This window comes from Urocitellus parryii, chromosome 12 (genome assembly GCF_045843805.1).
Source record: "Urocitellus parryii isolate mUroPar1 chromosome 12, mUroPar1.hap1, whole genome shotgun sequence".
NCBI classification, from domain to species: Eukaryota; Metazoa; Chordata; class Mammalia; order Rodentia; family Sciuridae; genus Urocitellus; species Urocitellus parryii.
In genome coordinates this window covers 55,890,965-55,907,926 of record NC_135542.1, presented here as the reverse complement: position 1 = coordinate 55,907,926, position 16,962 = coordinate 55,890,965, and the positions used below count along the sequence as shown (strand labels likewise).

The following is a 16,962-nucleotide window of genomic DNA, read 5'->3' as shown; positions in this document are numbered from 1 at the left end:
AATACTTGTTAATAACAAAAAACTATGCTATTGTTTTATTTACCACACTTCTATATTATACTTTCTTTAGTTATAAAAAATTTACTGAGGCTGGGATTGTGGCTTAGTTTCAGAGCACTTGCCTTCGCACATGAGGCACTGGGTTCGAATCTCAGCACCACATAAAAATAAATAAAATGAAGGTATTGTGTCCATCTCCAACTAAAAAATATATATTAAAAAAATTTACTACTATACAGGTAGCAATCTCACATAACTCATGTTTACCATTATCCTTTGATTGCATCAAAAATCATATAGAATGATTGATCTGTATCATCCAGGTTTGTGTAAGTATGCTCAGAGATGTTCACACAATGAGAAAATTGTGTAATGACACATTTATTGGAATGTATTCCTGCTATTAAGTAACATGTCTCTATTTAACAGTGTCACTCACATACTATACTACACTCATTACATGTTATTTAAGAATTCAGGCTTTGACTATCAATTACTGCTTGGGTTCACATCATGACTTTATCACTTGCTAGCCAAGAGACCTTAAGTAATGTACTTCTCTATACTTCAGGTTATTCATCTGAAAAATAAAGATACTAACAGCTACAGAGCATTGAATTGTAGAGAAAATTAAGAGATACTACAGGGCTGGGGCTGTAGCTCAGTGGCACAACATTTGCCTAGCGTGCATGAGACACTGGGTTCGATCCTCAGCACCACATAAAAATAAAACAAATAAAATAAAGGCATTATGTCAGTCTACAACTACAAAAAAAAAAAAAAAAAGATACTGCATATGAAGCACTTAAAAAATGATGCTTGGGCATGTGGTAAAGTATGCAATAAATGTATTTAAAGATATTAGACTATAATTTTATGTATATATGTATGTATGTATGTATGTATGTATGTATGTATGTACCAGGGTTGAACCCAAGGGCACTTAACCACTTAGCCATATTCGCAGCCCTTTATCAGACAGGGTCTCACTAGGTTGCTTACAGCCTCACTAAGTTTCTGAGACTGGCTCTGAACTTGTAATCCTCCTGCTTCAGCCTCCTGAACTGCTGGGATTACAGGTGCGTGCTACCATGCCTGGCCAGAGCTCTAATTTTAATTTGATGTAATAGAAAAGATGAGAAATAACTGGTTTGGGTTTGTTTTGTTGGTACTGAGGGTACCCTACCACTGAGCTATATCCCTAATCCTTTTTAAAATTTTTTGTTTTGAGACAGGGTCTCATTAAATTGACCAGGCTGGCCTCACACTTGAGATGGATCCTCTTGCCTCAGTCTCTCAAGTTGCTGAGATGACAGTTGTGTACCACTGTGCCTGGCTGGTTTTGTTTTTAAAAGCCAAATATAAATCAAAATAAGACATTTACTAACTAACATACAGTTAAGATGTATTATCAGGCTGGGGGATGTAGCTAAAAGGTAGAGCACTTGGCTAGCACGATGCAAGATCCTGGGGTCAATCTCCAGTACGGGGCTGGAGGAGCATTACACACAAGTGCAAAGGGCATTTGTGGATTAACTGTTCCTTTTCTCCTTGATAATAAAGAAAGGACTGGGTGTCAAAAACACGGCTAAAATATATGTCTGATAACCAATAGAAAACTCTAAGAAGGACACAAGTAATATAGTAGCTGTTGCCTGACTACTATGGGTAAACAAGTTTGTGCATATTGGTTACAACTTCATTTTTAGAATAGGTAATAAACTGTATGTCTACCAATGTTAATATTAACATCTAAAAATATTTAGCCAGGTGCAGTAGTGCATGTCTGTATTTCCAGCAACTCGGGATTCTAAAGCAGGAGGATCACAAGTTTGAGGATCTTAAAATTTTGGGTTAGGATATAGCTCAGTGGTAGAGTACCAATGGGGTTCAATCTCGAGGACCTTCTCCCTACCACACACAAAAAGGTTAGAAATGCCTTTATTAAGATAAATAGATTTAAAACCAGGGAAATCATATGCCCTTGTCCCCAACCATGGTTTTGTTCTCAGCAGTTTCAGTTACCTGTGGTCAACTGCAGTCCAAAAATATTAAATGGAAAATTTCAAAAACATACAGGTAATAAGTATTAAACTGCTCCCTGTTCAGAGTAGTAAGATAAAATCTCACCCTGTCCTGTCTGTCCCACCCAGGACAGGAATCATGCCTTTTTTCACCATATCTACACTGCACTTTAAGAAGTCATGCTGGCTATTAGCATAGTATATGTGGCTTGGTAATGTCTGCAGTTTCAGGCATCCACTAGGGGCCTGGTGGATAAGAGGGGATGGCTGTATATTTGGGATGGCTGTAAATAAATATAAACATAACCTTACCTTGTCCTGTAACTATAACAGCTATTCCTTTTTCTAGTTCTTCAATACCTTTCTTATACCATTCCACAGCTTGCTCCTTCTGTCCTGCTTCAAAATAGAAATCATTATTTGTATGTATCACAAACATGAAGAGTATGCCATTTATTTCCCAAAGCATACCACTGACAGACACTACAAGAAAAGTAGGTTGTGATCAATAAGTTTGAAAAACATTACTATGACTTCTGAGTCTTTTTTTTTTTTTTTTTTTGGTACCAGGGATTGAACTCAGTGGCACTTTACCACTGAGCAATATTCCCAGCCCTATTTTCCTATTTTTGTACTTTATTTGGAGACAGGATCTCCTGTCTCCAAATTGCTGCTTAGCACCTCGACGTTGCTGAGGCTGGCTTTAAATTTACAATTCTCCCGTCTTGGCCTCCCAAGATGCTGGGTTACAGGTGTATGCCACCGTGCCTGGCTACTTCTGAGTCCTTTTGACATCTTAATATGTATGTGAATCTTCAAGGGGGGGGAGAAGTGATATAGTCACATGTTCTTCAAAATTTTAGGACTGAGAATCCATTTTACTCACTGTCTCATTGCAGTAATGCTTATAACCACTGCAAGGTTATACTAGTGAAATCAATTTCATTTAGGGGAAACTTATTTTAAATAAATAGTTCATAACATATAATGTTGTAAAATATAAACAAGATTTCAGTAAATGAGGGGAAAAAAGCACAGTTTATATCCAATCTTACATAATGTGTTCATTGTTAGATGCCTCCTTTCTTTCTTTTTTTTTTAATATTTATTTTTCAGTTTTTCGGCAGACACAAGATCTTTGTTTGTATGTGGTGCTGAAGATCGAACCCGGGCCGCACGCATGCTAGGTGAGCGTGCTATCGCTTGAGCCATATCCCCAGCCCCTAGATGCCTTCTTGCTAAAGCAAATTTCTACTTAACATATGATTACATCATAAAAAAATGGTATATAAGATTACAAGTGTGGTATTTAGAAGCATAAATCTACTTTCTTTGAATCAAGTGACTGGTTTAAAACATTAATTCTTGTTCTAAGTTAAACCTAAAAAGAACTTAAAAATTCAGCATAGTCAGTATGTTTAGCATGCATCTACAAAGTAATAATTATGTGCAAATCTCATTTTGAAAATTAATTTCTTAGTCTGTGGACTCTGCAAAGCCTCATGAGTGGCTAGTAATGGAATACAGTAAAGCAAAGGTAGAAATCACTGATTAAAAAAAGCGTGATGGTGCACACCTATAATCCCAGCAGCTCAGGAGGCTGAGGCAGAAGGATCACGAGTTAAAGCCAGCCCCAGCAACTTCAAGCACTAAGCAACTCAGTGAGACCCTGTCTCTAAATAAAATACAAAATAGGGCTGGGGATGTGGCTCAGTGGTCCAGTGTCCCTCAGTTCAACCCTCAGTACAAAAACAAAACAAAACAAAAACCACCTTTTTCATTTTTCTCATCTCATGATGCCATTAAATCAAAACAAAGCTGGGTATGGTGGTGCAAGCCTGCAACTCAAAACGTTTGGATGCTCATCTTCCTGTTTTCAATAAAGAAAATATCTGTTTACATATATAAAAAAACACTTTTCATTTTTCTCATCTCATGATGCCATTAAATCAAAACAAAGCTGGGTGTTGTGGTGCAAGCATGTAATCCCAGTGGCTTAGGAGGCTGAAGCAGGAGGACCTCAAGTTCATAACCAGACTCAGCAACTCAGCAAGACCCTATCTCTAATAAACAAACAAAAAAAGGGCTGGGGATGTAGCTTAGTGGTTAAGCACCCCATCTCCACGTAATTCTTTATAATATGAAATTTAAAAATAAATATCATGAGTGTTTTGATAACATAGAGAAAGATTTTTTTTAAATAAACATCACATACAGCAACCAAAAAATGTTATCTCATGAGTGTGTACATCTTAACCCTTCATTTCTTTATCCTGAAAATAAATCACTAACCAGTTTCTTGTATGTAATTTCTTTTTTGGGGGGTGGGGTGGGGGTGGCAGTGCTGGGGATTGGACCCAGGGCCTTGTGCATGATTAGCAGGTGCTTTACTGCTAAGCTGTTCTCTCAGTTCCAATTTCTTCTTACACTATCAATAGTATTTTTTACTGTGCCTGATAGAGAATAAGTGTTTAATACATACTCAATAATGACACATGAAGAAATTATTAAGAGTTTGTTATAAATCAACTCAAAACGTTTGGATGCTCATCTTCCTGTTTTCAATAAAGAAAATATCTGTTTACATGTATTTTGGGATTCTTAATTTGAAAAAAAGGAGAAAATAGTATAATAGCATTTGCAATGTAAGTGGTGAGAATATTTGTAACAATATCATATTTGCTTAAAATTTTAAAAACAAAAGTGACCTAGGCATGGAGGCACATGCCTGTAATCCCAGCTACCTGAGGCTGAGGCAGGAGGATCACATGTTCAAGGCCATTTTGGGCTACTGGAGAGACCCTGTCTCAAAAATAAAATTTAAAAAGGGAGAGAACATGGCTCAGAGGTAGACCGCACCTGGGTAATCCCCACTACCACAAAAAAGAATAAATAAAGAAGAATAGGCAGAAGAATGAATTACTACATATTTGCCAAAAAACAGACATAAACGACCAATAAATTCGTAAAAAGATGCCCAAAACTATAGGGACAGATCATATCAGTGATCGCCAGGAGCTGAGGGGAATTACTAGAAAGGATACAAGGAAACTTTTGCTGTGATGAAACATTCAACATATTGAATATGTGGTGTTGGTTACCCAACTATTTATCAGAACTCACTGAACTATACTCTTACACCAGGTAAATTTTACTGTGCATAACTACCTCAATAAATCTGATTTTTTAAAAAGTATAATATTCCAAGATTTGTATATACAGATTAGCTTGGATTATGATCCCAGAACTAAATTTTTTATTATAATAGTAAGAAGAGAAAAACTAGAAGAGCTCTGTTTTAAAAACATCTTCAAGAAAGAATGGGAGAGATCCCAAAACAATGAAAATTACTAAAATTTGGAAAAGAGGGACCACTTCACACCCATTAGAATGGCTATTATTCTATTCTTATAGTGGTTATCATTTTAAAAAATGCCAAACTATGGGGGAAAAAGGAAGCCAACAGAATCAAGTATGGCACTTTGGGCACTTTTTTTTTTTTATGTTTCCATGAAAAGATCTGAATTTTTAAATTTGTTCTTTTTAGTTATACATGACAGTAGAATATACTTTGATATATCATACATACATGGAGTATAACTTGGCATTTTTGTAGTTGTACACGATGTGGAGTTCCATTGGTCATGTATTCATATAAGAACACAGGAAAGTTACGTCTGATTCATTCTACTATCTTTCCTATTCCCACCCCCCAGGGCACTATACTTTCCTACTTGAACTCATCGGCAATTCTGAAAGCAGAATTGGCCAACAACTAAGCAGAACTTCCCACAAACTCATATAACTAAGCTGACAAAATAATAATAATAATAATAATTCCAGAGATGCTAAAGAGAAGCAGTTATGGCAAAGGAACATGGTTGAGACCCTGCATCACTGAATATGAAGAACTAGTTCTAGCCTGTAAATGACTGAAGTCCACATTCAAATTAAATTACTTCAGTCTCTTACATTAGGAGTTGGCAAACTACAGACCATAACCTCCACTGCGCATCCTTTGGTGAATTTAAGGTAGGAAAATCAAATCTTCCAATGGTCTCCAGTGCACAAAGGTCTCAAAGTTACTTTAATATAGTTCCCAACAGTTCCTAAATTTCCATACACATTTCCCTCTTACCCAACAATGTCAAATAACTCATACTCAAATAACCAAACTACATCAAATCAAGAAAGCAGGGCTGGGGTTGTTGCTCAGTGGTTGAGCACTTGCCTTGCATGCGTGAGGCACTGGGTTCGATCTTCAGCGCCACATAAATTAATTAATTAAATTTTGTTTTGTTTCCATCTAGAACTAAAAATATTTTTAGAAAAAGAATTGGGGTGGCAGGAACTTACAACTACTTCTTGTTGTAGTTTAAAATTATTAACCAATAATATGAAGTATAAATAAATTACATTATCTAAGGCAGGAGTTAGCAAACTATGGTCCAAAGTTCAAATCCAGTCACATGGCAGAATCGAGTAGTTGTTTAAAATATGTACTAATTGCTCAACAACATAAGAACAATTAAATTTAAAGTTGGACAAAGGGGGCTGGGGTTGTGGCTCAGCGATACAGTGCTTGCCTCGAACATGCAAGGCTCTGGGTTCGATCCTCAGCACCACATAAAAATAAATAAATTAAATAAAGATGTTAAAAAAATGGACAAAAGAAGCTGTATGGCTCAGTAGCAGCTCTTCCTTAGCACACACAAAGCCCTGGATTTGATCTCCCACACCACAAAAACATATACATACATACACACAAACCCACACACAAGACCTGAATAGACATTTCTCAAAATGAGATACACAAATAGCCATTAATCACATGAAAAGATGTCCAACCTACAAGTCAAATGATACCACTCTATGTAGTAGGGTGGCTATTTAAAAAAAAAAAAGAAAAAAAGAAAGAAAGGCCAAGTGTGGTGGTACATGCCTATAATCCCAGCAATTTGGGAGGCTAAGGCAGGATGATCACAAGTAGTATGAGGTAAGACTGGGCAATTTAGGGAGATAATCAAACTTAGCAATACCCTGTATCAAAACAAAAAATAAAAAGGACTGGGGATATAGTTCAGTGGTAAAGTGCCCCTGGATTCAATCTCAAGAATCAAGAAAAATCTGATAAAATAGAATATAACAAATGTGGAGAAAATGGAACCTTTGTATGCTGCCAGTGGGAAGAGAAAATAGTATAGCCTTTATGGAAAAATTTGAAAGTTTGAAAAGTTAACACAGAGTTGCCATATGATCCAGTAATCCCACTCCTAGGTTTCACACCCTAAAAACTAAAAGCAGGCACTCAAACTAATACTTATACACTGGTAATATACTGATATTCATATCAGAATTATCCTCATTACATGGGAACAGCCCAAATGTCCAAAATGGATAAACAAAATGTTTATATATACAGATGACAGAATATTATTCAGACTTAAAAAAAAAAAAAAGAACGAAAATCTGATAATTGCTACAATAAGGATAAATCTTGAAAACATGCTGCTAGGCAAAATGACACATGCCTATAATCCCAGCAACTCAGGAGGCTGAGCCAAGAGGATCACAAGTTCAAGGCAGCCTCAGCAACTGAGCAAGTCCCTAACCAACTTAGCAAGACTTTGTCTCAAAATAGAAAATAAACTGGGTATGATGGCACACACCTGTAATCTTAGTGGCTCAGGAGGCTGAGGCAAGAGGATCAAAGCCAGCCTCAGCACCTTAGCAAGGCCCTAAGCAACTTAATGAGACCTACCTCTAAATAAAAATATGAAAAAGGGGGGCTGGGGATGTGGCTCAAGCGGTAGCGTGCTCGCCTGGCATGCGTGCGGCCCGGGTTCGATCCTCAGCACCACATACCAACAAAGATGTTGTGTCCGCCAACTAAAAAATAAATATTAAAAATTCTCTCTCTCAAAAAAAAAAAAAGGGCTGGGAATGTGGTTCAGTGGTTGAACACCTCTGGGTTCAATCCCCAGTGCCAATATGAAAAAGGGCTAGGGATGTGACATAGTGGTAAAGCCTCCACCCAGCTCCAGTACAAAAAAAAAAAAAAAAAGAAATTATATGAAATAAACCAGACACAAAATGGTAAATACTGTATGACTCCACCAATGAGATACCCAGACTAGGCAAATTCAGAGACAGAAAATAGAAGAGAGGTTACCAGGAACTGGGAAAGGGAGAATAGGGAGCACCTATTGGGAAGTTACTGTTTAAAGGGTACAGAATTTCTGTTTGGATGATGAAAAAGTTGTAGAAATGGATAGTGGTGATAGCGGCACAACACTGTGAATGTGCTTAATACCAGTGAACCTACACTTAAAATGATGAACTTTATGTTACGTATATTTTACTACTATAATAATATTTTAAAAAGGCAAATGACCCTTCACAGGCAGTTGGCCAATCGCTGGCATACAGCGATGAAAATGATCCACTGCCACATATAACATCATTGATTAGTCTGACAAGGATAATGTTCAGCACATGAAGAACACATACCAGATGATTTCATTTGTAAAGCTCAAGATCAGCAAAATTAAGCCAGGCACACACCTGAATTCTCAGCAATTTACGAGGCTAAGGTAAGAGGAATGCAAGTTCAAGGCCAGCCTCAGCAAATTAGCAAGATCCTAAGCAATTTATTGAGAACCTGTCTCAAAATTTTAAAAAGTAAATAAATAAAAAGGGCGGGAATGTGGCTCAATTAAGCACCATGAGTTCAATACCCAGTACCATAAAAGAAAATAAAATTAAAAAGCACTGCGATACAGTTCACTGGTAGAGCACTGTGGGTTAACCCCAATACTGTAAAAATAAATTTTAAAGTCTGGGGACTTAACTCACTGGTGGGAATGCTTCTAATTTTAATCCCCAATAGCAAGGGGGAAAAAAAGAGAAAAATAAAAAACAAAACAAATAAGCCACTCCCCCAACCTGTGTATTTATTATGGGTATTGGACAATTTTAATATTCTGTGTATTTTCCAAATTCTTTATTTTATTTTTTATCTGTTCTAGTTAGTTATAAATGACAATAAAATGCATTTTGACACATTACACAAATGAAGTTGTATTTTCTATACCAAGATCTTATATTTATGTATGAGCACAAAAAATCCACTTCTAATTTTTTATAATATATAAACATGGATACTAATTGAGATGTGAGGATAGAAGAATTCCTTTTTTTTTAATGTCTAAGAACCACAAATAGCACAAGTATTTTGTTTCTTTAGATACTTCCTCTCCAAACCCATTTTATGCTGCTATTGCATTCTAAAAAGAGTAACAGAAACTAACTGCAAGCCAGGCATGGGGGCACACGCCTGTAATCCCAGCAGCTTGGGAGGCTGAGGTAGGAGGAAAATGAGTTCAAAGCCAGTCTGCAAAAGGGAGGCCCTAAGCAACTCAGTGAGACCCCGTCTCTAAATGAAATACAAAATAGGGCTGGGGATGTGGCTCAGTGTTCGACTGCCCCTGATTCAATCCCCAGTACAAAAAAGAAAAGAGAAAAACTAGTTTCAAGATTCATCAATATTCTTTTTTTAATATTTTATTTTATATTTTTAGTCGCAGTTGAACACAATACCTTTATTTATTTATTTTTATGTGGCGCTGAGGATCGAACCAGGGCCTCGTACATGTTAGACGAGCGCTTTACCATTGAGCCACAACCCCAGCCCAATCAATATTCTAATATAACCTCAAGAGGCTCTAATCTTAAAAGGACTGCTGAATAAATAATAGTAGTTCCTATTTACTGAGAACCTACTATGCATGGGCACTAAGCACTTTACAAATGTTATCTCACACAGTAACTTGCCCAATGCTATATAGTCAGGATTCAAATGTCAATTTGGATAGGTACTGCAACTGAAAAGGGGTAAAATTAGACTTTGGAGCTAAGAAATAAAAAGCAGCTTCCAACATCCAGGAGCTGGCCTAGTAATTAGTTAGGCCTTGGTTAAAGTAGGAACTGATCTGCCATTTACAGCCAGTAATTACTGAACAATTTCAAAGAATATCAACATCAGATAAGGCCACTGTATAATGGTGATGGAACTCTATATCACTTTATAATAACACTTAAACACAGACAAAATATGAACATTGGGTGGGGGGTTGTGGCTGAGTGGTAGAGTGCTTGCCTAGTATGCAAGAGGCACTGAGTTTGGTCCCCAGCACTACATACAAATAAAACCAAATAGAATGAAGGTATTGTGTCCATCTACAACTAAAAAAATATTTTAAAAAAATATGAACATGTCCAATCCATGAAATACTGAACTTGTTGTCCCTCTTACAGCTGAGGGACCCTTGCTTTTTAACCAATTACACCTTTAGCCCTCACATTAGTCTTTTTTCCTTGTAGACAGAATTTAAAAACTAAAGTATAGAATTATTACTAATTCCTGACAGCACCAACTCCAGAGCAAAACCTTGCTTCCTTTAATTGCTCCTTGATATCACCTAATATCATCCCAAATCCCATAGATCTTCCTAGTACCCCAGTTCCACATGGTGTGTATTCTCCCTGGCTTGAATAAGTAACAAGTCCCACTTGTTCAATCACAGGTGTGATCTTGGCAATCACTGACTGGAGAATTCTGACAAAGTCCATTTAACAACAATAGTTAAGGGCTAGAAATAAATTTCAGAGGCAGAGTGCTTGCCTACCATGACCAAGGCTCTGTGTTTAATACTCAACACCATTAAAAACAAAAAACAAAACATAACTTCTAACAACAAAAAATATATAAAGAGGAGCAGAAAATATGTGAATAAGTACAGCATGTCTATGCTAAACTTATATAACTGCAAAATATCTAAGTCTCTAAGAAAACTATAGATTTTGAAGTTTTAGTTTCCTCATTTATCAGAATGAACAATTGCTGAATGTGATTGTGCTTAAAGACTTTTTGTTCTACAGCTGGTGTAAGTAATTAATAATTCACAATGAGGAAAAAATGCTGCATCTGCATATTAATATCTTCACTGGCTTGGCAGGGCTATTATAGGTCAAAAATAAAGAAAACTAGTATAGAAAAATAGATAATCTATACTTTGCCAGAAATCCGAACCACTATTAAGTAGAACAGAGAGAGTAAGTTTGTGGAAAAGATGCAGGAAGGATTAGGGAAGGCCATTCTTCAATAACTTAATATCCATTTACTGATTATCCCTTAATTATCATCAAGACAACTAACAATAATCTTGTGATTCCAGATACCAGGTGAGTTTATAAGGTTTAACTGTACTTAACATTGAGGAAACTATAAACTACAATTTAAAAAAGAACAGCCTGAAACAGAATAAGGTATAAAGTCCCTAAGAGTGGCTTTTTCTCTCTTTAGTGAAAATGCTACTAAATATTTTTTAAAAATTTTTTTAGTTGTAGATGAACACATTATTTATTTGTTTTTATGTGGTGCTGAGGATAGAACCCAGGACCTCACACCTGTAAGGCATGTGCTCTACTACTGAGCTACAGCCCCAGACCATTACTAAATATTTTTGATGAGAAATGTGAAATGTATTTATTAAAAAGTAATGTCAGCAGGGCACAAAGGTGCATGACTGTAATACCAACAGCTTGGGAGGCTGAGACAGGAGGATCTAGAGTTCAAAGCCAGCTTCAGCAACAGTGAGGTGCTAAGCAACTCAGTGAGACCCTCCCTCTAAATAAAAATACAAAATAGGACTGGGATGTAGCTCAGTGGTTGAGTGCCCCTGAGTTCAATCCCCAATACCCCTCCACCAAAAAAAACAAAAAAAAGTCCATTTTTTTAAAAAGGTTATCATTTCAATGTCCACTTATTAGATTAATTCTTTCCTTATTCTAATCATGGAAACATTAAAGCAGAATCATTAAGCCCAAGAAAATTAGGTCTGAAATCAATCCTTTCAAAATGGTTAATACACAGCAATTTTCAGGAGTAAAAGTTACCAAGATACCTTTGATTTCTACTCACTATCCTCAACTTGGGAAAATAGATATTAACAAGCATTTTATATTATCCACATTTTATGTTTATCCACAAAGTTGGATACAGAATTTTTAAATTATGGCAAGTAATGTTTTAAAGTCTGCTGTTTTAAATATGTGTATCTTAAAACAGACTAGGAATAAACAGAATTTTATTTAGATAATTTCTTTTTCTTTCTTTTTTTTTTTTTTTTTTTTTTTTTTTTTTGGTACTGGGGATTGAACCCAGGGGTATTTAACCAACAAGCCACATTCCCAGCCCCCGCCCGGCCTTTTTTTTCCTGGTACTAGGAATTGAACCCAGTGCCTGACTTATGCTACACATGGGCTCTACCAATGAGAACACCCAGTACCCCCACTTTAATCTTTTGAGTTTCAGTTCCCTCATCTCTAAAATGCTGATATCAATATTGCCTTCACCTAATAGGGTTAACTGTGAGGATTAAATAACACAAGCAAAGTTGATAGCATAATGCCTGACACACAGAATTTAAACAACAACACAAAAAAACTGTTATGAAACCTGAAGAATGTAGTATTCTTGCTTTCATTTAGAAAACATACATCTGTGCAAATTCAAGGCCAACCTCAGCAACTTATTAAGAACCCATCTCAAACTAAAAAAATTTTAAAGGCTGAGGTGTAGCTCAGAGGGAAAAAGCACCTCTGGGTTCAATTCCCAGTACTAAATAATAAATTTTTAAACATAAAATAAATTGGGGCTGGGGCTGGGGTTGTGGCTCAGTGGTAGAGTGCTTGCCTGGCACCTATGAGGCCCTGGGTTTGATCCTCAGCACCACATAAAAATAAATTTTAAAAAGGTAAACACACACACACACAAAAAAAAAAAAAAGGAAAAAAGAAACATAAATCTCCCAAGCCCACACCTGTAGGGAAGATCACAAATTTGAGGCCATCCTCATCAATTTAGCAAAACCATGTCTCAAAATAAAAACTAGAGTGGCTGGGGTTGTGGCTCAGTGGTAGAGCACTTGCCTAGCATGTGTGAGCCACTGGGTTAGATTCTCAGCACCAAATATAAATAAATAAAAAATAAAGGTTCATAAATAAATAAATAAATACTAGAAAGGACCTGGTACCAAACGTAATAATAGAAACATAAACCTCTGCTTTTGGTTTTGTTGTAAAATATGTATTAATTTATCCAACTCACTCACTTAACATTTCAACTTAGAAACTTAGAGGCTACCTTGGAATACTGATTTAATTAAAATCAAAGCAACCAGGGCAATAGTATTATGCTAAAATACAACTATATTGATGACTATCATGAAACAGAAAGCAAATTCAGCTGTAATCACACTCAAGTATTCCTTTAAAACTTAAATCATCTGTTCTTTTTATTCTGACATTACAGTATTTGCTTTCATTAAAAACCTGTAACAATGGGGCTGTAGTTGTAGCTCAGTGGTAGAGTGCTTGCCTAGCATGTGTGGGGCACTGGATTTGATCCTCAGTACTACATAAAAATATATAAAGGCACTGTGTCCATATACAACAAATATATAAAATCTGTAACAAGACCCAGCTTCTCCAATAGCAAAAATTTTTTGGAAGCCGGGCATGGTGGCGCACGCCTGTCATCCCAGCGACTCTGGAGGCTGAGGCGAGAGGATTCCAAGTTCAAGGCCAGCCTCAGCAACTTAGCAAGGCCCTAAGCAACTTAGTGAGACCCTGTCTCAAAAAAAAAATAAAAATGAAAAGGGTCGAGGATGTGGTTTGATGTTTAAGCGCCTCTTGATTCAATCTCTGGTACAAAAAAAAAAAAAAAAAAAAAAAACTTTTGGAAACCTGGCTCAGAGAAGTCATGGTTTACAATGCTAGAAAGAATCCGTGTGGTCACTCTAGGACAACTGTCACTATCACCAGCTTGTCTGGGTGTCTTATAAAGACTTGGGACATGAAAAAGTATAGGGAGAAGGATGGTGTCTGCAACAAAGTCGATAACTGAGGTGCCCTGAAAGGGGAGAGATTTAATTGGGAATTGTGAATTCCCAATTTGCAGGAACTCAAAGAGTCCCGGAGCTGATCCAAATCTGGGGATGCACCACCCCTCCCGCAGGAAAGGAACGCAGGTGTTGCCCTCCCTGGACCACCGCCCCCAACCCCCAGTTACCTTTCTCGTCCTCATCGATGCGCAGGGCAATGGAGATGTACTCGAAGGCCTGTTTGTGGAAGGCCCGAACGTGCTCGGCCTCGCCACCCGGCTCCGGCGCAGGGGACGAGGCCGAGGCTGGCGCCGGCGCGGCCCGGGAGCTCCTCTTGGCGGCCATGAGGGCGCGGGAGAAGCGCTGGCAGAGCCACACAAAGAGGAGCCCCAGGTGGAAGGCCACCAGACGCAGCAGCGCGAAGCCTACGATGAGCGGGTAGGAGAAGTAATACAGGTTCCGCTTATGCGGCGACCGGGGCGGAGGGGCCGGCCCTGCAGCTTGAGGGGCGGGGGCCTGGCAGGAGGGCGGAGGCCTCGGAGGCACCGGGCTGCTGGGGCCGCCGGAGCCTTTCTTCTTCCCTCGTCCACCCGGAGAACTCATTCACAGCGCCCACTGCCGCGGCCGCCATAACCCGCCTCCCGCAGACCGACGGCGACCAAGCGGTGGCAGCAGCGGCCAAGGCGTCAGCGAGGGCCACGGACCCCCGCGCACCGGCGGGTCCCAGGAGCTCGACACCTCCACGCGCTGCCCGCTGGCCCCGCCCCTTTCTCCTTCCCCGGCCTGGAGCACAACCCCTTCTGTTCTTCCAGCGGTCGGTGACCCCAGCCCCTCCCTCTCTGTGTCCTCTGCCTCCTAGTAGCTGCGAGTGGCGGCCGCACACGCGCACGCGCACGCCCTCCTGTGTCTTTCTTCGGCGCGCGCTCACGCCGCCGTCTTTGTTGACCTGGGGATCTATGCGCATGTGTAGCTTCCTCTTCTGTACTTCTTCCCCGGGGAACTACAGTCCACGACTTGTAGTTCCGCCGGCATTGGTCTTGAGCCCCAGAGGCTTGTCCAACTTCTCTGCTGCTGTGGGATGAGAATAGGGAACCTGGTAATACACCCGCAAAGCAGGATTTGCGACTTGTGGTGACTCGCCCAGCTTGCTCGCAGGACTCCTAGCTCACGGTGTCATTGTTTTCAATCTTTCTTTCGTAATTTTCTACCAGTTGCCCTAACTCTTATACAAAGGGTGGTTGATCTGAGTTCCATTTCAGAGGACGTGCATATCAATCTGGGAATTAACTGGAGAGAAAGCTGACACATTTCGGGTCACCTCATATAAAAATTGTTAGCTCAGTAAGGCGAGTTGGCGCACGACTGTAATCCCAGCTACTCCAGAGGCCGAGGCAGCCGGATCGCCAGTTCAAAGCCAGCCTCAGCAATTTACCGAGGCCCTCTCATAAAATAAAAAGGGCTGGAGATGTTGCTCAGTGATAAAGCGCCCCTGGGTTCAATCCCCTGTACCGATAAATAAATAAAACTTAAAAAAAAAATAAAAACCGAAAAGGGCTCTCTCAAAAAATAAAAAGGGCTGGGGGGTGTAGCTCAGTGATAGAGCTCATGGATAGAACTCCCGTGGATTCAATCCCCAGTACCAGAAAGAAAAAATGAAAAATGTTAACTCAATGTGATAAGTTCAATGATTCCAAAGACTTAAATTAGTACATGCTTATATATCTTAACCTGAAAAATTAATTATTTGAATAAGGTAATTATTAGGTTTTGTACAATAACCATCCCATAGTTTTACTAAAGAATCTGTGCTGTTTCTCTGTGTGTGTGTGTGTGTGTGTGTGTGTGTGTGTGTTTTGTGTTCTTTCCTTTGGGGGAACTACCTTTCATCTCTTTCCTTGTATTATTGAACACAGGGGTCATTTAACCACTAAGTTACAACTCCAGCTCTTTAAATATTTTATTGTGAGAGGTATCTCTAAGTTTCTCAGGGCCTCACTAAGTTGCTAAAGCTGGCTTTCAACTTGTCATCCTCCTGCCTCAGCCTTCTGAGTCCAGGCGTTTGCTACTGTTAGGTAGGAGTTCAGGGACACCAAGATGGTGGAGACAAAATATTAAAATGAAGCAGCTGGAGAATAAGGAGACAGCCCTGTCCCTGTTTACAATAAATCCTATTACCCTGACAACTCCCACCACATGTTCAAATTTTAAAATGACCAATGGAAGTAAAGTGGAAAGTATTCTAATTAGGTTTTTAAAGTAATTAATGGGGGGAAAGTTGGAAAATATTCTTTTTTTGTTGTTCTTTTTAGATATACATGAAAGTAGAGTATATTTTTACATATTATACATACATGGAATATAAGTTATTCTAATTAGGATCCAATTCTTTTTTAAATTTTTTTTTAGTTGTAGATGGAAACAATACCTTTATTTTATTTGTTATTCTTTCATGTGGTGCCGAGGATCCAACCCAGTGCCTCACGCATGCTAGGCAAGCGCTCTACCACTGAGCTACAACCACACCCCCTAGGATCTCATTCTTACAGTCATACATGATGTGGAGTTTCACTGGTGGGGTATTCATAAATGAACAAAATTGGTAAATATTCTAATTAGGTGCCATGGGAAAAAATGGGGTAAAGTCTTCAATCAGATCCATATAAGGAAGAGACACCCCCATAGTTCAGGATATAAAACCCTAATTTCCAGACACTGGGACCTTGAGTCCTCCACCCCTCTTTCTCTCTCCCCCCACCTTTCTCTCTCTATTCCAGCCCACTCCATTTTACCTAATGGAGTTACCATCTTCACCTCCAATAAATCTATACTCTGTTAACTTCTGTGTGTCTCATTCAATTCTTTGTTCGGGACACCAAAGAAATGGAATTTGATTGGATATCATAATGGTAACATTTTGATGAGCCAGCCAGAAGGTGAGCCCCTTTCCAAGGGCACCCCATTGCACCTGCATAAATCCAACTCTCTTTTCATCA

The 16,962-nt window shown here is 38.7% G+C and overlaps 1 protein-coding gene across 4 annotated transcripts in view; it reads right to left on the bottom strand.

Annotated features, from left to right (window-relative positions):
* Spast (spastin) overlaps window positions 1–14,837 on the bottom strand; it is a 59,039-nt gene extending 44,202 nt beyond the window's left edge. For 2 of the 4 annotated variants that reach the window (XM_026392023.2, XM_026392186.2), the window contains exons 1-2: window positions 14,158–14,837; window positions 2,337–2,423 (exon numbers count right to left, since the gene is read on the bottom strand). In XM_026392023.2, the coding sequence (XP_026247808.2) occupies window positions 2,337–2,423; window positions 14,158–14,572 (502 nt within the window). In that variant the 5' untranslated portion in view covers window positions 14,573–14,837. The remainder of the gene's footprint in view (window positions 1–2,336; window positions 2,424–14,157) is intronic. The other 2 variants (XM_026392103.2, XM_026392253.2) reach the window with 1 other exon arrangement.
* Between the last annotated feature and the right edge of the window lie 2,125 nt (window positions 14,838–16,962).